The sequence below is a fragment of the Mesoplodon bidens genome (genome assembly GCF_964165515.1).
Source record: "Mesoplodon bidens genome assembly, chromosome: 19".
Lineage (NCBI taxonomy): Eukaryota > Metazoa > Chordata > Mammalia > Artiodactyla > Ziphiidae > Mesoplodon > Mesoplodon bidens.
The window spans coordinates 27,779,181-27,800,975 of NC_138179.1; the positions used below are offsets into that span (position 1 = coordinate 27,779,181).

At 44.0% G+C, this 21,795-nt stretch overlaps 2 protein-coding genes across 3 annotated transcripts; one reads left to right on the forward strand and one right to left on the reverse strand.

Moving 5' to 3' along the window:
* Positions 1–731: 731 nt before the first annotated feature.
* LOC308606910 (ferritin light chain-like) lies at positions 732–1,256 on the reverse strand (the record flags this gene model as incomplete). Its single annotated transcript, XM_081218382.1, has 1 exon — positions 732–1,256. One exon carries the CDS (start codon positions 1,254–1,256, stop codon positions 732–734), a length of 525 nt encoding a protein of 174 aa, XP_081074508.1.
* Positions 1,257–6,331: 5,075 nt separating this feature from the next.
* Positions 6,332–21,149, forward strand: ZNF287 (zinc finger protein 287). 2 transcript variants are annotated; one of them, XM_081219869.1, is made up of 6 exons: positions 6,332–6,543; positions 7,384–7,983; positions 8,654–8,754; positions 10,623–10,749; positions 11,193–11,279; positions 16,908–21,149. In XM_081219869.1, exons 2-6 carry the CDS (start codon positions 7,581–7,583, stop codon positions 18,470–18,472), a joined length of 2,283 nt encoding a protein of 760 aa, XP_081075995.1. In that variant the 5' UTR covers positions 6,332–6,543; positions 7,384–7,580; the 3' UTR covers positions 18,473–21,149. The 2 variants fall into 2 exon arrangements, with proteins under 2 accessions (XP_081075995.1, XP_081075996.1); XM_081219870.1 differs by lacking the exon at positions 6,332–6,543 and having other exon boundaries at positions 6,673–7,983.
* Positions 21,150–21,795: the final 646 nt, after the last annotated feature.

Genomic DNA, 21,795 nt, shown 5'->3' on the forward strand with positions numbered 1-21,795 from the left:
GCAGCTGGATAAGATTTTGTCTTTCTTTTTATGTGGAGTCAACCAGGACAGATATATTTTTCTTCCACAGCTCAGAACCATGTTGCAGGAAGAGATAGTTGAGACTAACAGGGAGACTGCCCACCTGAAACACAGGTATGGAATTTTGACATTTTTTTTCAGGGTGTTTGATATTTTTAAGGCTAACTTGTTTAGTATCTAGTAAAGGGCTTTATTTTGTAATTTTTATTAAAGTCATTCTATATTCAGGAGAACTGGAAATAATTTTTTAGATGACAAGGCTACAATAGAAATGCTGGATTAACAAACTACATCCAGAAAGACACCTCCCCACCCTTCAAGAGGCTGGGAGGCTTTGTGAAAAGCACCACTTTCTTTTCTGGGAAAAAATCCACAAAAATTGCTCTCTGGTCCAACGAGCATCATTGTTATGCTGGAAACAAGCCCAAGGATTTACTACAGAGAAAATTGTCTCACAGTGGTGACCAGACTGGCTTTTTGGGCCTGTCCCCTGGGAGCTGTGGAGTGTGCCCCCTGTCCTAACAGTGAAAACAGCCCTACACATGACCTGCTGGGCTCAGGGTTACTCTTTTTTTTTTTTTTTTTGCTGCAAAAAGCTTTACTGTTTCCCTTTGGTCCAAGGCTTGGGAGAGGGCTCCAGGGTGGTTAACAAGCTGCCCAGTGGCTGCAGAGAGAGGAGCTCCTCAAAGGCCGCTGGGCTCCAGAGATTTCTAGTGCTGCTTGAGGCTGAGCCTTTGGAAGAGATAGTGGCTTAGCCCAGCCTGGGGACCAGCCAGCCTGTGGAGGTCAGTCAGGTGGTCACCCACCTTCTTGATGAGTTTCACCTGCTCATCTAGGAAGTGGCTCTCCAGGAAGTCACAGAGTTGGAGATCTGCGCGGGTGGGACCCAGGGCATGTAGATCCAAAAGGGCCTGGTTTGGGTTCTCTGTGAGAATGGTGGCTTCCATAGCATCCTGGGTTTTACCCCACTCATCTCGAGATGGCTTCTGCACGTCCTGGAAGAGGGCAAGGCAGCCGCACTGGTTTTGCATTTTCAAGACACGCTCTGTGCCCTCGCACTTCTCCTTGGCCAATTCGCGGAAAAAGTGGCCTATGCCCTCCAGAGGCACCTCATTGCGGTTGAAATAGAAGCCCAGAGAGAGGTAGGTGTAGGAGGCCTGCAGATGCAGGTTGACCAGGCGGTTGACAGTGGCTTCTATCTCGATGGAATAATTCTGACAAATCTGGGAGCTCATGGTTGCTTCGGTAATAAGGAGTTAAGCTCAAAAAATGGTGTTGGCTGGTCCCAGTGGCCAAGGATAGCTTGAGTGGCTGATTCTGAAGATTGCGACTGGAAAAAATGTTGGGGGTGGTCGGAAGCTGGAGCAAGGGGCGTCCCTGTGTCTGTTCCATCCAAACACTGTTGAGGCAAGAGACAGATCTGCGGGGACTGCCGAGCGCACAGCTCAGGATTACTCTTTATGAAGGGACTTGAGTAAGTGTGCCTCCCGGCTTGCAGTAAACTGTTTGAAAGGTTCTTTTTCCTTAATTTGAAAAATCTTACACAGATATTTTACGAAGTGGGCTGTCTACCCAGAATAATGAAGAAAAGTTTCTTAATTAGTCTTTGAGGATAAACAGCCCACTGCAGTCACGATGGGGTCCTTCAAGAGAGAAAACTGAAATTAATGAACAATTATTTAAGATTGTCACTGAGTGTGAGAAATTGCCAAACATGTCAATTATCTCAAGTGAAACGAGATAAGGTAAGAAGCATATTTTTAAAATGTTATTGATGAGCTTGCTTCCAGTAAAGCCAGAAAAGTAGACATATAATAAGTTTTCCTTTGGTAATAAACTAAACATGATGTTTTAACACCCCTACTTTCCAATTTTTCAATGTTTTCAAGTAGTTTAACGTTACAGGAAAAGCGAAACATTAAAAAATTTATAAAAGCAAGTCCAGGAGAGCGCTTGTTTCCCCTCCCACTTCCAGCTCATATTGGGCTCGAAGGGACCAAGATTCTGTCCGTTCCTTCACCCCCGTCTGCGTTTCTTTCTCTGAATTTTATAAAATACTCCCTCACGTTAAGAGTACGACATTCAAAGGCCTCAGTGAGCGCTATTGTTGTAAAATAGGTCCTGGTACCATGAGAAAGTAAAGAACGAAATACACAGGATATTTCTAGAAAACGAAAGCTTCTGCATAAAAAGCCCGGAACCGCATTATAAGCTTTTTCCTCTTGGTGGACCAGACGCCCCATCCGCGGCCGGAACACGCATGCGCTCCAGGAGGGTCGGAAAGGGCGAGTTCGCGCGCCCTCTTGTGGCCAGAGGTGGGCAGCGCACAGAGGCCTGCCGCCTGTCGAATCACTGGAATTGAATTTTCAGTTTCATCTAAATTACCTAAATTTGTGGGCATACATTGTTCATAGCACTCTCTTATAATACTTTTCATTTATGTAAGGTCCTCAGCAATGTCTCCACTTTCCATTCTAGTTTGATTATATTGTGCTTTTCCTCTGTCTCGGTCAGTAAAGGTAAAGGTTAACCTCAACCTCCGGATCACCCAAGCCTTTATCCCACTGGATTGTATACACTGAGCCACCACCCTGTCGAGACGGCTTATTCTATTAATTGTCCTCATCGCTCTCAGAAGGTAAAGCACTCCCTCCACTCTCCCACCCCCCTTCCACTCTGGCCTTACTTCTCATTGAGAGAAGTCTTGTCTCTGAGGTTCAGTGAGCCGAGTTCTGCAAAGAACCCCTACCGTTGGCCCCCACAGAGCTTCTCAATGATGCCGGTGACCCCTCCCACCAGCACATTCTGTATCTCAGCGGACGGTCTTCCCGGCCTTCCAAAGAAGCAGAGCTTGTACATTTTCCAGCCCTACATCCTCTGCCTGCTCTGGATTGCCCACTTCTCTGAGCCTAGCAATTATGGCATCTCCGCTCAGCAAAGAGCCATCTATTTCTCCAAGCCGCTGAAAGCCCTTCTTGCAGTGTGTTAGCACCACCTCCTGGCATCCTCAGCAGAGCATGTAAACACTTATCACGGAAGTGTGCTCCTTTGCAATAAACTCTCCAGCACTCAGCTATATGTTCTACACTCCGTGGTCCAGCATCCTCCGGATCCAGACCCGTACTCTCCTGGTTCCTACAGACACAGATTGGCCAGGCCCACAGCAACTGAATTTCCTCCCTTATCAAACCCAGCGTTTCCCTGGTCGGGTTTTGTAGTGACTTGACCCTAGTTATTGGTCTAGTTATCTGGAGGGAAGGAAAGAGTAGACTGTGAAAGGGGCACCGGTTTTATCACAAAGTAGAGGCCTTGTCTGCATCATCTTCAAACAGGACTGGGAGGCGTGGGTCACATTTGCAGGCCCAGAGGGACTGGTGTTTAAAGGTGTTTGCCCACATCAACCTGAATGTCCCCATCCCAAGTCTCAGGGTTTCCTCCTTTCCAAACAAGATCTTGACCTTGACATAGCAAACTTTCTGGGATTGAGAATTGAACTTATCTGAAGTTATGCTACTCTTACATTTTTGCCATCAGGCTTCAAGAAGCCCTCTGATTTTCACATTTTCCCTTTACTTGGTGATTAACCACCCTCCGCCTGTCCTTGTCGATGGCTCCCAGTAATGGCCACTCAATTCCGCAGTCTGGAAAATTGCTACCTCCCCCAAACTCCTAAAGATCTAAGGTGCAGCACCCACCAGCGGTTCCCTCCATCAATATCCCATCCTGGTTCAACACCAGGGACAGTTTTAATGATTGTGCCACTACAGCCTGACATGTGCTATCAGTAGTCCATCAATCACAAGTGATAGGGTCCTCATTGCCAGCAAGCTGACAAGTGATCTCTCACCCAAATCGCATCTTAGAGTCTGCCTTCCTAGGACCACAGCTGGTACCACTTGTCATAGTGTAAGATTCCGTGGAAGCAGATTCTGAGATGGAAATTGCGTGCAGAGGTGTTATTGGATAGTGTTCTCTAGAAAAATACCTATTAAAAAGTGATACCTGGAGGGAAGAGTGGGCGGAGGAAAAAGTTGAACTGCTGTACAATTGCAGCAGAGGCCTCATTTGATTCTACAGGGAACTCAAACTAGGATGGCCCTTTAGAGAGATTGCAAGTTGAGGCAAGGGGGCAAGGTCTTTGAACCCCTGCAGCGAGCACCACTGGAAGTGGACTGCCCCTGGGGAGGACGTGGGACCTGAGAGAGGCAGCTCCCTTCAGCCAGGACAATTCCCAGGGAGGTATTCCCACACTGGCAGCTGGAGGAATGGGTGCCCCAGTCCTGAAGGGGGACTCTGGCAGCCCATCACAATGTGCCCTATCGAGTGTACTAAAGTTTCCAGGTTCAGTTGTTGATTTCTCTCTGCAGTTATATCAGTTATTGCTTGGTATCTTTTGAGGCATTATTTTTAGAGATATATATTTATGATGGATATATCTTCTGTCAAGTTTTATAACTTTTATAAGTAGATGTCATGCTTATCTTTTCCTAATGATTTTTTTGTGTGTGTGTGTGTGTTACATGGGCCTCTCACTGTTGTGGCCTCTCCCGTTGTGGAGCACAGGCTCCGGATGCGCAGGCTCAGCAGCCATGGCTCACGGGCCCAGCCGCTCCACGGCATGTGGGATCTTCCCAGACCGGGGCATGAACCCGAGTCCCCTGCATCGGCAGGCGGACTCTCAACCACTGCGCCACCAGGGAAGCCCCCTAATGATTTTTTAAGATTCTATTTTGTCAGACATTAGGCTTATGACTTGCATCAGTCAGGGCTCAGCCAGAGAAGCAGAACCAGTAGGTCATACATACTAGGAGGAGTTTTTTTGTTTTTTGTTTTTTTGCAAGGAATTGGCTTACTTGATTGTGGAGGCTGACTAGGCAAGTTCAAAATCTGTAGGGCAGTCTGTCAGGAAGGGCAGGCTAGAAGCTTTGTCCAGAGTTTCTTCTTTATCTAGGAAGCCTCAATTCTGCTTTGAAGGCCTTTCAACTGATTCATTCAGACCCACCCAACTTATTTCAGATAATCTCCTTTACTTAATTCATCTGAGTTTATGGGCTTTAGCCACACCTACAAAATACCTTTACAACACCACCTAGGTTAGGGTTTGATTAAACAGTGGGAGACTTAGCCTTGCCAAGTTGACACATCAAAGATCACCAAACTACCCAACTTTCTTGTTGTTCAAATTTGCCTGGTGTGGTAATATTAAGACTCTCTGACACTCCACCCATCATGAGATGGGGTCTACATCAGACTCCACTTGATTCTGCACAGACTTGTAACTGCTTTGACCAAGAGTACAATGGAAGTGATGCTTTGTGACTTCTGAGGTTATGTCACAGTCAGCTTTGGAACTTCTCTCTTGTTCACTAGAACACCTGCTCTTGAAGCCCAGAGCCGCCATCTCAGCTGCCGGCTGAGGCCTGCATGCCGAAAAGGCCACATATAGGCACTCTGGTCATATCCAAGCTGAGCTTATCTTTGAGCCATCTCAGCCAGAAGAGGAGGCATGTGAGTAAAGAAGACATCTTGGAAGTGGACCCTCCCTGCCATCAAATCATCTCAACTGAGGTTCCAGACACAGTGGAGCAGAGAAAAGCCACACCCACTGTTCCCCTTCCAGATTCCTGACCCACAGAATCCAGGAGCATAATAAAATGTTTGTTCTTTAACTCCATTAAAGAGTTTTGCCAACATTATCTAATGTTGGTTTGCCAACACAGCATTAGATAATGGGACCCCCTGAATGTTTTTCTATCCTTTTATGTTCAAGCATTTTATGTAGGCTGTGAGTCTTTCATAAACAACATGACGCTGGATGTTGTTCTTTTTTCCGATCTGAGAGTCTCAGAATCAGATTCCTGCGGAGGGATTCGGAGCCTTTAAGAGTGAATGGCTATGAGCAGTAAAGCCCAAACCAAGCACTTCGGGTCTTTCTGCCTTAAGACCCACATCTTCCCTGTCCATCCTTCCTCCGTGAACTCTGCCACCAGGTTTTCTCTGGTTGATTAGCGCGGGGCTCCAACCGCCCCCGCCCAATCCACATTCCCTTCCCCCAGGTGCTGTAGCTCCCCGACCTCCCTCCCAGTCGTCTACCAGACCTGACTCTGCCCAGGGAAGCTTTAAAGTTCACTCAGAACCTCTGCGGCTAACAAGCAAGTCCCAGCAATGGGCGGAGGAGGTTGCCATGGAGACGGGTCCATGGTCCGCAGCTCGGGCGGGGAGGGCCGGGCGCGGCTTCCGATTGGCTCCGAGGGTGCGCGGCGTCCTTCCTGCGCACATGCGCGGTGGCGCCGAGGCGAGGTCACGGCGGAGCCGGGGCGCGGTGGGTTCCGGGCCGGGCTTCCCAGGACCGGCTGCAGGGGCGGCTCCAGCAGAGACGCCGTTCTCTACGGGACGGACGCGGCGGGGCCGAGGCCCCTCCGCAGCGCGGGACCGAGCCCGCCACGCAGGCGCCGCGCCCGGCGCCATTGTTGCCCGGGGCTTTTCGGGCCGCTCGGCTGCGCGTCCCCGGTCCGGCCACAGGTCAGGATACGGGCGGCCTGCGGGGTCGGGGCTGCGGGGCAGGGGCTGCGGGGCAGCCCCCGCGCAGCGGCCCGCGAGCCTCAGACTGCGGAGTTAGGGTGACCTCGCGGGGTGGGGAGGCGAGGAGTGCCTCTGCCCTGTAGGCCTGGTGCGCAGCCGGCTTTGGGGGACACGACGGGTTGAGGGGGGCTCAGAGCTGGAGCCCGTGGACAGGTGGTGTCGGTTCTCCTCCAGGTCAGGCCTGCAGTGAGGTTTTCTGCGGGAATCCTGGTTTCAAATGTATTCCTTAGGAATTGTGTCCTGTAGAAGCTCTTCACGGGCTTCAGGTTACACCAGTCTGCTTCTTTCCCGTGCCCAGCCCTCTGGTAGTGAAGGGCTGGAACAGTCTGGCATTGATGTGCAGAGCGGGTAAACGGCTCGCCCTTTTTCCCTGACCGTTCCCTTGGGAACCTTGAGTTCTTTAAGGAGAAGTTCTCCTCCCATTTTTTTCTAAATAACAGATGTGCTGTTTTTTAGAGGCACTTCACTCATTACAGCTTCTGTAACATCAGTGACTATAATACTGAAGCTTTTTTTTTTCTGTAAAAAATGTTTGTTTCAACAAGTTAGAAGTTTGATCTGTCTTTTTGCTTTGCTTCTATCACCACCCTTTTATGGCAGTCCCAACCCGTGCCCAGGGCAGGCTGCATCTATGTTACAAGCCTAAGGATATCAGGGAGGTAGAGCACGGTAGACTCTCTGTGTTCATTTGTACACTGTGGGTCGCCTGCCTATTACTGTTTGTGCGTATGGCAGAGACCACCAGGAATTCTTGACCTGGTGTCTGTTCTTGTGTTTCAGGGTCTCTTAGCCACCCCTACAAGTTCTGGGCTCAGAGTTTGTAAGGAAGACTGCTAACTCTCCCTTGCCTCTGTCCTGCCCCTGGCCGCAGCAGCCCTTGGTAAATGCCTTTGTAGTTCTAGCATGCGACTTCAAGCATTCGGCTCACTCCTGGAGAAATAAAGGCTGTTGCCAGGTTGACTCTCCTGTGTGTAGCCATGTTCTCCCCGAGCAAGAGGACGACCAGTTCGTCACGTGCCCAAGTCCTTCTAATGTGGAAGCCGGACAAGGCTCAGAGTGGACCCCGCAGTGCTGAGAAGGAAACCCTCGCCTCAAGACTCCTGCGTGACACTGAGACCTGTCGGCAGAATTTTAGGAATTTTCCATACCCAGACCTGGCTGGTCCTCGAAAGGCATTGAATCAGCTCCGAGAGCTCTGCCTTAAGTGGCTGAGACCCGAGATTCACTCAAAGGAACAAATCCTGGAGCTGCTGGTCCTGGAGCAATTCCTGAGCATCCTGCCTGGGGAGGTTAGGACTTGGGTGAAGTCCCAGTACCCGAAGAGCAGCGAGGAAGTGGTGACTCTGGTGGAGGATTTGACTCAGATTCTAGAGGAAGAAGGTAAGACTTGTAAGGGCAGAGAGAGGAGGAGTCCTGAGTGGTCTGAGAAGACAGCCATCACGTCAGAGAGCAGCCCTTTGAGGTGATTAGGAAAACGGAGGTCAGGGAGTGAGTGAGAACAGGCTTCACTGAGCCCCGTCCTACCTGGCATTCCTCTTCCAACTGCTTGGAAGCCAACACACGTTCTGTAAACCCAGAGGACGTATCATAAACAGAGGCCAGACACAACCAAATTACCCCCATGTGCGCCCTCAGGAAGTTTCCCTGCAGAGGTTTGAACCATTCTGCCAATAAATCATTTGCTTTGTGAATTGGGTTTTATGGTAACATACTTCCAAATATGTAGAAAAGTGTCCAGAGAATATTTCTTTACTAAGTAAAAAGACAGCTCACAAAATTTCTATCACGCAAGGCTTTAGTAGAAAACTGTGAATTTGGTACATATTCTGAAGCATCCCAGAGCAGACTTTGTTTTTGAAGCCTGCTCAAAAACAGGATAAGTTTCAGGATAAGTCATTGCCCCTTCCCTTTGGTTCTGTGAAGCAGGGGCGCTGTTTTTGGTTTCCTTCTGATTCCTCGCTTTAATAAAATGTAGGCTTCTATTGGTGAAGAGTTTCCTAGGCTATTCAAACAGGGCTGATCTCCACCACGGTCTCTTTCTCTTCACTAGCTGCTCCTCAGAGCTCCACCCTTTCCCAGGAGACCCCAGAGGAAGACCCCAAAGGAAGACAAGCTTTCCAGGCAGGGTGGCTCAATGACTTCGTGACCAAAGTGAGTGTCAGTTTCTTCTGGGATTTTAAAATGCCTTCGTAGTGTGTGAGGACATTTTCTAACCTGGCCCTCTACCTTCTGTGACCCCAGAAGTCCTATGAAGGACCTAAGCCTCAGGTTTTCTCCTTAAGTCACCATGGCCTGTTAAGGTAGGTGAATGCCTTGTATAGGAAATGGGATCCATTGCTTCCCGTGATATCCCTTTCTTCACTTTTTTACTTTAAAGCAGTGGTAGTGCATAGAGGTTAAGGGATTCACCTCCACAGCCACATGGATCTAGATTTGCTTCCTGGTTCTGCCACTGAACCTGTGATTTGGGGCAAGACACTTAACCACTCATAGTCTGAGTTACTAAGCTCTAATGAATATTCCTCTTAGATTGTGACAATTAGATATTATGAGACCTGTTAGCCTGTATTACAGTAAGTGATCAAGAAGGTCACAGGAAGATTAGACAATAGTTATTATTTTACTTTGTTAACAAGTAATTAAAGGCCATGTATTGTATGATGTTACTGTTTATTACGAGTCTGTTATTTTAAGGAAGAGCAGCTCAGGCCATCTTAAGAGAAAGGTTTACTGTAAAATACACTGTAAAATATACATGGTCTGAAATTGGTAACCAGAGTAAATTATTATTTGTAGATAATATGAATGTTTACCCAAAAAACCTAAGAAAATCAAGGGAAAAACTGTTAGAAACAATAATAGAGAATTTGAGTAAAGTGACCACGACAGAAAATGGCATACAATAATTAATCACTTTCTTAAATATACATAAAAATCAGATGCTAAAATGAAATAAAAGGTTCCATTCACAGTATTACCCCCACATTTAAAATAACTACGACTAAGCATAGTATAAGCTTTGCAGTTCTGTGTTATTCTGTAGACATGAAAGAAGCCTTGAATACTGTAAAACTGCCAGCTCTCCCTAAATTATACACTTACATGTGATTTGAAAGATTCCAATACAATTTTTTAAAGAAACTTAGAGTTCATTTGAAAAACATGTGAGAGTAAGCAAGAATTTTTTTTTTTAAATGAAGGAAGAGCAGAGGGATGCTAACTTTACCAGACTGTGAAATGTATCTACAGGTGCAGTAGTTCAGTGTGGTTATTGGTACCAGTTTTATTTTAGAAAGGAAGAAGGGGGACTTCCCTGGTGGTCCAGTGGATAAGAATCTGCCTTCCAATGCAGGGGACGCGGTTTCCATCCCTGGTTGGGGAACTAAGATCCCACATGCCGTGGGGCAGCTTAGCCCACATACCGCAACTACAGAGCCCACGCGCTCTGGAGCCCGAACACCACAACTAGAAAGTCCACATGTCGCAACTACTGAGTCTGTGTGCCACAAATAGAGAGAAGCCCGCACACCACAACGAAGAGCCCACGCACTGCAACAAAAGATCTGCGTGCCACAACTAAGACCCAGTGCAGCCAAAAATAGATAGAGAGATAGATAGAGAGAGAGAGAGGAGGGAAGAAGGAGGGGCTCTGCATTCCATCATAGAGCACAGAAAATATCTTAAAATGTCAAACTGTAACACATTTAATTTATTTGTAAGGCAATGCTTGAAAGTCAAACCATTCTCTCTGTGTCATCTATGTTTAAATCCTTTTATTCTTTAAGATGGAGCCACCAACGCATGCACTGAAACTGATGTATTCTACTTTGTTTTCAGACTTCCCCTCAAGCCATTCAGGTCTGCTTATCTGTACATTGGGTAAAGGTATTGACTAGGTAATTTTTAGGGTCCTACCAGCGCTCAAGACTCTGGTTTCCCCCACCACACACACACCTGTGCTGTCGCTGTCCCCTTCCTACTAGTTCCTGAACCAAGTTAAGTCACGTTTGATGTTTCAGGAATCCATGACATTCACAGATGTGGCCGTGGACATCACCCGGGAGGACTGGGAGCTCATGCGTCCTGTGCAGAAGGAACTATACAAGACGGTGACACTGCAGAACTACTGGAACATGGTTTCTCTTGGTGAGTGTCGTCTGCGCCCGGCCCTCCTCTCTGCATACACACCCGAGTCTTTCTCCCCTCAGCTGTTAAAAATGGTCGGGCCTAGAGGTGAGCGTGCTTGTCCGTTCAGGCACAGAAATGGCAAAGTTCTACTCCCTTTTCCCAAATGAAAGGTTTCTAAGTGAAAGGTCATCAGAAGGTACGACGCACAGCCTTCCAGGGCCACCACCCCATGCCGTGCCCTGCCCAATGCCTCCTTCCCCGTGATCTCTAGGCCTGCATCCTCCAGCATGCAGGAAATTTTTGTCCCAGCTCCGAAAAGGACAGTGACCTCATTCATGAGGTCATGTCCGTGAACCATTCTTTTCCTGTAGAGATCTGTCCTCATGGGTAAGAAGTCAGGTAGTAAAACTTGAACAACTGTTTATCTCCAAGGTAAAACTCACTCTGTTCCTCCTAAACAGGACTTACAGTGTACAGACCAACCGTGATTCCCATATTGGAAGAACCATGGATGGTGATAAAAGAAATTTTAGAAGGCCCTAGTCCAGGTGAGAGAACCACCAGCCGATGAGATTCTTTGTGCTTAAGAGCCTGTACTATCCTAAGTATGGTGAGATGTGTTTTCACATGTGGCCAAGTCACTTTGCACAAAGACATCCCAGCCTGTTGAGAACACTGGGCTGCTTGGCGTTGCTTCCTTACAGAGGCCGTCTTCGGAAGAGATTTTCCAGGTGTCATTTTTACATGCTGCCAACCAACCCCCAACCCCCCTCTTATTTTGTGCTTCTCCATGACCCTTGGGTTCCCTCCCTTAGAGTTTTGTCTGGGGCTTTCTGTGTGTTCCCTCCCTCTATTTTAAAGCATGCATGAATGTCCCCTAAAATCTTAAATTTCAAACCTTCTCAACTTCTCTTTGAGTTTCTTTTATTCTGTTTATTGACAAAACCCTGTAGCCCCCTGCCTCCACTCTCCTCATTCCTTTCTTTTTTATGTTCTAATTATTGAAAAAGATAACATGTTTGCAAGATCAAAAATTGTAAAAATATACAAAGCCAGATCTATGCAGACAGAAGTCCCCACCTGTTTGCCGCATTCACCCAGTTCCTGCATCTTTGTCGTCACCTGTGGCTCGACACCTAGAGGTCACGTGACTGTTCTATTCCCTGATGACCTTCCAGTTAAGGTTCTGTGGATCCGCTGTGGATCCTTGCTTTATTACATTGCTGGTTGCAAAATGGTGATTTTTTTTTTTTTTTTTTTGCGGTACGTGGGCCTCTCACTGTTGTGGCCTCTACCGTTGCGGAGCACAGGCTCCAGATGCACAGGCTCAGCGGCCATGGCTCACGGGCCCAGCTGCTCCACGGCATGTGGGATCCTCCCGGACTGGGGCACGACCCTGTGTCCCCTGCATCGTCAGGCGGACTCTCAACCACTGTGCCACCAGGGAAGCCCAATGGTGATTTTCTAATTCCACCATCTCTTCTAAATGATTAATCTGTAAAGAATACCTATCCCTCCCACCCCATTTTTATGTGTATATGTCACTATGAACTAGTGGAATTTTTTAAAATTCAATGTATTGTTAGTCCATTAATTCCAGTTGGGGGGGTATTTGTTTTTGATGCTCAGTTGTCCCAAATTTCGGCGATGGGAGCCTTTCAGATCAAGTCCTTTTGAGACGTCCCCATTAGTCTTTGAGCATTTCCTTGCTTTCTGGCAGAGAATGGTCTGTGGGCTCACTTCATGCCTACCTTAGACCTGGAATTTCTCTAAGGAACAGTGATTCATCTTAGTGGGGGTTAGTGATGAGAGGCCAGGATCTGGGCAGTGAGTGCGCTCACTACTGTGGGTACCATTGCTTCTAGATCTGTTCAGTAGATAGAGCTGTGAAGAGAGAGAGAGAGAGAGAGAGAGAGAGAGAGAGAGAGAGAGAGAGAGAGTGTGTGTGTGTGTGTGTGTGTGTGTGTGTGTGTGTGTGTGTGTGTGTAGGTTTTTTGAATCCTGAGTTCATACTGGTGACTTGAATTCAAATCTAGCACCACCAGTGCAGTCTATCTTGTACCTCCCCATACCTGTTTTCTACTTCCTTTCCCACAGAATGAGTCATCTGGTTCCCAATATCAGTATATCTGCTCATTTGCTCTGTCATATAATCACACAAAAATGGTTTCAGAAATATATCATTATCTCTCAGATAACAGACTGCTCAGGTGACGTTCAAAATTCCTTCATGTCCTTAGAATATATTCCACTAAAGATATAGAGGATACTGGGTTCAAAGTTACTTGAATTCTTCCTTTCTGGTTATCTTAACAGTTTGATACACAGTTAAACTTGTTTGATTACATTTGTGTTCAAGTTTAGTATTTTCTTCTTTCTTGATTCTTTTTTATTTAATTTTACATTTTTGAGTCTGTAAAAACATTAACGCAGTTCAGAAGTAAAAACTATAGAAAGGTGTACACTCCCATCCCTTCTCTGCCCTGTTCCCGTCCACTTCCTGTAGGTTACAGGGCTCACTTATCTCTCGTTTATCCTTCCTGTGTTTCTCTTTGAAGAGATAAATCATAAATATAGCCTTATCTCTCCTTTTGTATACAAAAGAAGTACACTGCACTCTTTTGCATTTTGCTTTCCTACTCCCTTTTTTTTTTTTTTTTTTAATTTAAGCCACTGCCTTCTAGTATGTCTACTAGTATTGATGCTGGAATCTAGCATTAACAGCAAATTAAACAATAATGACAATATAATACACTACTTTAGAGTGAATTGCTTAACTTTTTTACAAAGTTAACTTTATCTGGTCATCTGGTATTTTGAGGGTCCTACTACTTGACAAGCTAGTTCTTCTCATAATTTATGGCCTATTTGCTTTAGTTGGCAGAATGACCCAAAATATACAGTGAATTCTTTAGGGAGTGAGTTCAGCACACTCTCAACACTGAGAAAACCCGTGGCAAGATGGAGCTAGGCCTTTGCTGGAGTCAGGACCATCTTCTGGGAGGTGCTGCCCATCTGGGGCCACTTGAGGTTTTTAGATGATTCAGGTTGAATTAAGGCTGTGAACCCACAAGAGGGGCAGTTTATGATTATGTATTTTGGGGAGAAATTTTGGCTCCCACCAAAGAGCACAAAACTGAGAAAGGCAAGGTCCTCTTTTCCTTCTGTAGAGGTGAGGTGTTTGAGTTTTGTTTGTTTTTCTAGCCTGTCCTTATACAGGGTGTAGCACAGAATGTGCATACTCCTGCCAGCTGCCCCAGGTTGGCTGCAGGCTTTGTCTTCTGGCCCCCAAGCCCCTTGCACCCTCAAGGGGAAGCTGAAGGTCGTCAGCAGGATGGAGGAGTGTCTCAGGAAGCCAGCTTCAACTTTCGCTGACTTCTGGTCTTCCTCCTCTCACTTTATTTTTGGCTTTGAGGATTTCACTTTCTTATCAGATCAGAGACGTATAAGTTGAACCTTTGGTTAGGGCATCTCATCAGTCATACCTGAAGGAATGGAAACTTTGATGATTCACAAATCGAGCAGTAGTGTTGGCTTTCGATGGCCATTCCTGTCTCAGAACTTTATGGTCTTTACATCATACAGGACCCAGCCATTCTTTCAGGTTCAGCCCAAACCAGATCTCCCCTAAAAGTGTTCCTTCATTACCTGGGCAACACTGATCTCTTCTGCTAGAAATATTACACCACTGTTTGATATTTAACACTTCTAATTGGTCCTTTCCAGTTAGTTATATACACATATTTAAAACCTGCTTAATGATCTTAATTTCTGAATTACCAGTAAACTGACTGGCTTAAAAATGTGTGCTTATAGTAGTGATTTCTTCATGCTCATCATTCAGACTTGTTACTTTAAGCCTGTTAATTATAACTTTAGTACTTCCTTCTCAGGTGTATGGAACAGTCTGTCACAGACTGATTTTGATTACACAGGCACTAAACTCAGCTTCTGGACTATCTCATTGTTTTTGTGTATGTACGCACCTACCCATGCAGTCCGTTAACATTCTCATTTCCTTTTTCTAAGGGGGGAGTAATAAATCCTGGTTTGAGAAAGTAGTTTTTAGATTTTTTTTCCTCTAGAAAAAGTAATATAGCAACACTTCTAGTACCCAATAACAATAAAAGAAATATAACCAATTTCTTGAAAATCAGAAAATATTTTTTGAAACTTAAACTCTCTTTGTTAGCATTTTGGTAACATATATCTAGTTCTAATGAGTTTTCATGCTAGTTATGGTAGTCTTTTTTTCATTTAACATTACTCCTAAGCATTTTCTAGTGTCTAATTTTTGCATTTGAATCAAGATAATAAAAGTAGTTTGTAAATTCAGGCAGCACAAGGAAGCATAATGAAGTATGTGTCTCCCTCCCCTCACTTAGCTATGTACACAGACCTGCAGGGAGTGCTGATCTCAGGGGAGAAGGCCCTGGTTTTGGGTGAGGGGTTGGAAACACATTTTTACACAGATGGGATCTTTCTGTGTGTACCATTTTATCCCTCTCTCTCTTTTTTTCACTTAATATTTCCTGCACACCTTTTCATATCGATGTACCTATTTTTATCAGTTATCAATATTCCATTATCTCCTATTCTAACTAGTCCTTTACTGATGGATGAGTCTACTGAATGTATATATTTGTAAAGTTATTATACTTTGATCTGCATTTTAGAAAGTTTCTGGACTATCCAGCACCATTTTTGATATATTATAAACTCCATATTTCATTATATTTCATATATATAATTCTTAATATTTGCAAGTTATATGTTATCTGATTTCAAAGGAAAAAGGTATTGCAACTTAAATTTGCTTTAAACCATCATAATAGAAACATAATAGGCATCAACAAATGTGTATTTGATGGCTTTTCAGTCAGATTTGGGGGTCCAGGTGTGTGTGTTTGTGTGTGTTTGTGTGTTTGTGTGTGTGTGTGTACGCTTTCATTTGAGTTCACCTTTTTACAACAAGGTATTGTCATTTATTTTACCAGTTCCATTCAGTGGCCTTCATATCCAGAGTCTTGGGCCATTTTCTGAAGGAAATGTAAAAGAAGCATAAGCCATTTCCAGAGTTTGCATCTGAGTTGGAAATACAAGAAACACACAAAACTGTGAAATAATAATATAAAGCCAAGTTCTGCCATGGGCCCAATATTTTATTAGGTTGGACCATATGAAACTGCTGATATTCAGCCAGATTGACCTACAAAAAAAGGCAGTTTCATATGATTCAACCTAATCTGTACTTTAGGATTCTAAGAAGGAGGAGAGAAACATGAGCTGGGCCATAAGCATCTTTTTCAGTAGGTGGAGAAGGTGTCATAAGAGAAGCCTGGAGTCTGGAATTAGTGGCACCTTTAGAAGATAATAAGGACATAGTTCTAAGTTATGTGGATAACTTTGAACTTTAAGCTGAATATGAGTTGTGACAGAGGAGGGAGTACAGTAGAAAAGGCTAGATTATTTGGGGTCTCAAAACTGAGTGGAGGTATTTTAACTTTTCTTTCTTTAACTTTTATCCTTTAAGCCGCTGATCCTGAAACTTCAGTGTGATTCAGACCTCCTAGAGGGCTCAGCCCCACCCCTGTTTTCTGACTCAGTATGTCTGGGAGGGGCCCATTCACTTGACATATTTCAGGTGACAGTGATGCTCACGCCACTGGTCTGGGGATTGTACCCCTGAGAACCATGGCTTCAGGCTGTAAGAGTTACTAGACGTATTAAAACACGGAACACACACCATGAAACTGCCTCCAGAAACTTACGTACTGTGTGCAGGGTAGATTGGAAGGAGGGGTGGTGACAGCCTGCTTTATGACCCATTATGTAAATTACAGCTTATATGATTATAAATGTGTGTGTAATAAAAGTCACCCCAGGTTGTCCCACAGTTTATCGTCTATTTTCAGTTCTTAGCTCTGTCGCCTGACCTAACCTATTCTATTAACTCCACGCCCATGTTGAATAGGGAGGAGCCTCTCCTTCTTCAACAATTTACTCCTGTTTTCTGCCCTTTTATTCTCCTTTCCCGAGCATTAAGGACCATGTTATGAGGTTGTCAGAGCCATAGTCTTTTTAGTCATTTTATTTATGTTCATTACTTTGTTTCTGCTTTGGCAGTTTCCTTTCTCCAAATAGAGGAAGCTTTTTATGTACTTTTTAAATTTCAGAATGGGAAACAGAAGCCCAAGAGTGTACTCCGGTGGAAAATGTTTCTAAACTCACAAAGGATGGAACCAGGACCATCAAGCTGGAAGAACCCTATGACTATGATGACAGATTGGAGGGGCAAGCACCAGAGACCTTCAGGAGAATTCCCACCAACGAGAGAGATTTCAGTTTGAAGTCAGTCCTTTCAGAAGAAGATGATTGTGCAGAAGACTATAAATATGATATATATAGAAGTAGTTTTGAAAAGCACTCAAACCTAATGATACAGTTTGATACCCAATCAGATGATAAAACTTCTGTGTACGATGAAGGCAAGGCCACCTTCAGTCACGTCTCTTATGGTATCGTACACAGGAAAATATATCCTGGAGAGAAGCCTTATAAGTGTAATGTGTGTGGGAAGAAGTTCAGAAAGTACCCATCCCTCATCAAACACCAAAGTAGCCACGCCAAAGAGAAGTCTTATGAATGTGAAGAATGTGGGAAAGAGTTTAGACACGTCTCATCCCTCATTGCACATCAGAGGATGCACACTGGAGAGAAGCCCTACGAATGCCACCAGTGCGGGAAAGCCTTCAGCCAACGCGCACACCTCACCATCCACCAGCGGATCCACACGGGAGAGAAACCCTACAAGTGCGACGACTGCGGGAAAGACTTCAGCCAGCGTGCACACCTCACCATCCACCAGAGGACACACACGGGAGAGAAACCCTACAAGTGCTTGGAGTGTGGCAAAACCTTCAGCCACAGTTCATCGCTGATTAATCACCAGAGAGTTCATACCGGAGAAAAACCTTACATATGCAACGAGTGTGGGAAAACGTTCAGCCAGAGCACACACCTCCTTCAGCATCAAAAGATACACACAGGAAAGAAACCATATAAATGCAATGAGTGTTGGAAAGTGTTCAGTCAAAGCACTTACCTTATCCGACATCAGAGGATTCATTCTGGAGAGAAGTGTTATAAATGCAACGAATGTGGAAAAGCCTTCGCTCACTCCTCCACTCTTATTCAGCATCAGACCACTCACACTGGAGAGAAATCCTATATATGCAATATATGTGGGAAAGCCTTCAGCCAGAGTGCAAACCTTACCCAACATCACAGAACACATACTGGAGAGAAACCCTATAAGTGCAGTGTGTGTGGGAAAGCCTTCAGCCAGAGTGTACACCTTACTCAGCACCAGAGGATTCACAATGGAGAAAAACCCTTTAAATGCAATATATGTGGGAAAGCATATAGACAGGGTGCAAATCTTACTCAGCATCAAAGGATCCATACCGGAGAGAAACCCTATAAATGCAATGAATGTGGGAAAGCGTTTATTTATTCGTCATCACTTAATCAGCATCAGAGAACTCATACTGGAGAAAGACCCTATAAGTGTAACGAATGTGACAAAGATTTTAGCCAGAGAACATGCCTTATTCAGCACCAGAGAATTCACACAGGAGAGAAGCCCTATGCATGCCGTATATGTGGTAAAACCTTCACCCAGAGTACAAACCTCATTCAGCATCAGCGTGTTCATACAGGTGCCAAACATCGTAATTAATGCATATGGGAGACTTCATTTAGGTTTTAAAACTTAACCATTTAAAATTCTATTTTGTATTCTGTGTTAGAAACATTATTCAAGAGAAGTGCAATATGGGTTAGATTGTCACTCAGCAGAAGTATCAGAATTAGTGATGTGGATATAACCTATTTAAATGTACTGTGAAATTTAAGAAGAAAACATTCACTTCTAAACCTTTATTTGATACCAGTTTAATTCATTCCAGAAAGAAACCCTAGGAAAGTAAGAGTACTCAAAATCCTGTAACTCATCAACTCTTACCATGTTTCAAGTACTTCTTAAGGAGGCCTTACATATGTAACTTGGGAAAGCTTCCATCCAGTAGAGCTTTCACACCAGAGAGTAATCCTGGGGTAACAGAAAAAAAGCTGCTTTCAGGCCTTTAGTTCTTCTCAGCTTTGAAGCCTTAAATATGTAAAGGTCCCTCCCCCCTCCCTTTTTTTTTTGCAGTACGCGGGCCTCTCACCGCTGTGGCCTCTCCCGTTGCGGAGCACAGGCTCCAGACGCGCAGGCTCAGCGGCCATGGCCCACGGGCCCAGCCGCTCCGCGGCATGTGGGATCCTCCTGGACCGGGGCACGAACCCGTGTCCCCTGCATCGGCAGGCGGACTCTCAACCACTGCACCACCAGGGAAGCCCCCCCTTCCCCCTTTTTACTTCCCTTTTCCTATTATGCCATAACTGCCATGTGGAGCCAGTAGGTTTGCAAAAAAAAAAAAAAAGTTGAAAGTATCTTAACGATTTCTTTGTGACCACAGTTTAATTACGCTTTCCTTTAAATACTGAAACATTAAAGAAAGAGAAGCTTAATGAAAGATGATCTGTTAGGAGAAACTAATGTGTCTATAATCCTTAGACATGTGTACAAATTTACAGGCAAATATTAAACCCCCAGGCTTAATATTTAAGACATACTAGCCTTAGTTTCACTAGCTTTTGACACCTGTCATCCAGAAGGAAAAAAATAAGAATACAATTCTTTTTTTTTTCCACCTGACTCCAAAATTCATACCTTAAAGTTCCCCTGTGACTTACTGTAGAAAGTCTGTTTCTTCCTTTGAAACACGTTTCTTGAGTGCCTGCTGTGCTCAGGGCCCAAACTTCCTAACTGGATTCTTCCAGGGCTTAAATGCCGAAAAACACAGCTGATTTAGGCAATAGAAAGCTTTCTAAAGTAATGAAAGATAAAGTCAAGGACATGATGTTAACCAGTACGTCATGGAATGAACCTAAGAAACCTGCTAAAATGGGTTGCCAGATGCAGCCCCATTATCTTAAGGAAGTAATGAAAGCAGCTGTTTAAATAGTATGAGGAAAAAATAAGTAGTGGAAAATAGGTTTGAGTTCAGTGCAGAAAGTGGGTTGGGGGAAAAAATTGAAGACGTAAGGGTGAGGAAAGAATACAGAGGCAACTGTTACAACTGAAGTGTTGCTGGACTTGGTTTACCTAAGAAAATGAGTGACTACTTGAATAAAAAAAAAAATTCAGCATGTTTATAAGAAGAAACTGAAACTGAAATGACTGATTTCAAAAGGATAATTGAAATCGGTATTCCTTGAATGTGTAAGTACGATAGGGATTACTCTTAAAATAACAGGGAAAAAAGTTTCATTGGAAAAAGCATTGATGCAGAAACTATCATTGATACAGTAATCATTCAACAATAATAACTGAGTTTGTGGGGTCCCAAACAGCATAAAAGGAAAACTGGTAGAAATGCAAATAGAAATGGGTGAAAATACTATTGTATTTACTATCCACAGCATTGCACTCAGAATTTAAGACCATGTCCTGAGAGCTGACCTTTCCTCTTGCTCTTGTTTGTTTCTTCAGTGCCTTGCATATGGTAGGTGGTCAAGTTATGTTGGTTGAATTAATGAATAAATAGTCAAGTTAGACTTGAGTAATAAGGTAGAAGTAACTGATACAGAGTGAAATTGGCAAAATTTTAAATACTTTTTGGTGCATACATGCAAAGATATATTGGTCATTTGTTAGTGACAGGAACTACTTAAAAATGAATGAGAATCCCCAAATCTTAACAATGGGGATATTCCTGAAAAATCATGGGACATCTTTGCACAGGAAGTTTTCCTGAGCTGGGTGAGGAAAACCTGATATAAATTCTGGTGTCATAAATACCAATTTAAGCATGTGTTGACCATGCAGCTTCATTTGGACGTTGGAAAAACCTGGTTGGCTGGAGGCGGGGGTGGGGGATGGGGGCAGTGGCGAAGGACCTGGGGTACCAGCATCTTCAAGTCTTTCTTGTTGAGTGTTTTCTTCAAGAAGTTGCTTTCCCCTTGTCCTCCTAATAGTTAACCTTGATGTCACGGAATCATCCTTCACAAAGTGCAGATTTTCTCCAGGTTGCATAATACTCAAATTATGCTTATGCCATAGTTATCATGTTAAAAAATAACCATTGTGTTTAAGATGCAATTTTTATAATAGCACTTCATACCTTACACAACGTTTTCTCCTGGAATGAATGTGTGGAATGTTACAGTCCATAGCACCTTTCTTTGCATTTATTTGTATTTCCTGCCTTTGTGTGTTTTATGTAAATAATGCATTTATAAGGTCTTCCACTGAAACACTGAGGCAACTGATGCTCTTATAAAATAACAATAATAATAATAGTGGAGAATCCGAGATCTTTGTGTTTTTCCCACTTTTACAGTTGTCTGATCCACGCTTTGTAGGTTTTTTTTTTAACAGGTAGTCTTATTTCCAACTTTTTATTATGAAAATGTGCAAATATACAGAAAAGTTAAATAATAATAAAACAAATTGTATATCCACCTAGATTTAAAAATTAACATTTTGCCATATTTTTTACTGAACAATTGGAAAGTAGCTTACAGACATTTCACCTCTAAACACTAAGCACGCATCTCATAAAAACAACCACAATAACATTATGTACATCAAAAAATGAACAGTAATTCTCTAATATCTAGTGCTCAGCCCATGTTTCCATTTTCCCTATTGATCCAGTCTCATTGCAAGCCTTACAAGTGTTTGTCTGTTCCATCTACCTGGAACAGCTTCCCACCTTTGGTTTTTTTCCAGGACTTTTTTTTTTTATTTAAATAGAGCAGATCAGTTGTAGAATGTCTGACTTTCAGGATGTACCTGATTGTTTACATGTGGTTTGTTTTTCTTGTTCCTGTAGTTTCTGTAAATTTGCAGTTAGGGCCAAAGGCTTGCTGTATTCAGGTTACAGATTTTTGACATGAACACCTCACAGATGTATTTCATATTGCATCACAACAAAAGTCTCATTAATATCTGGT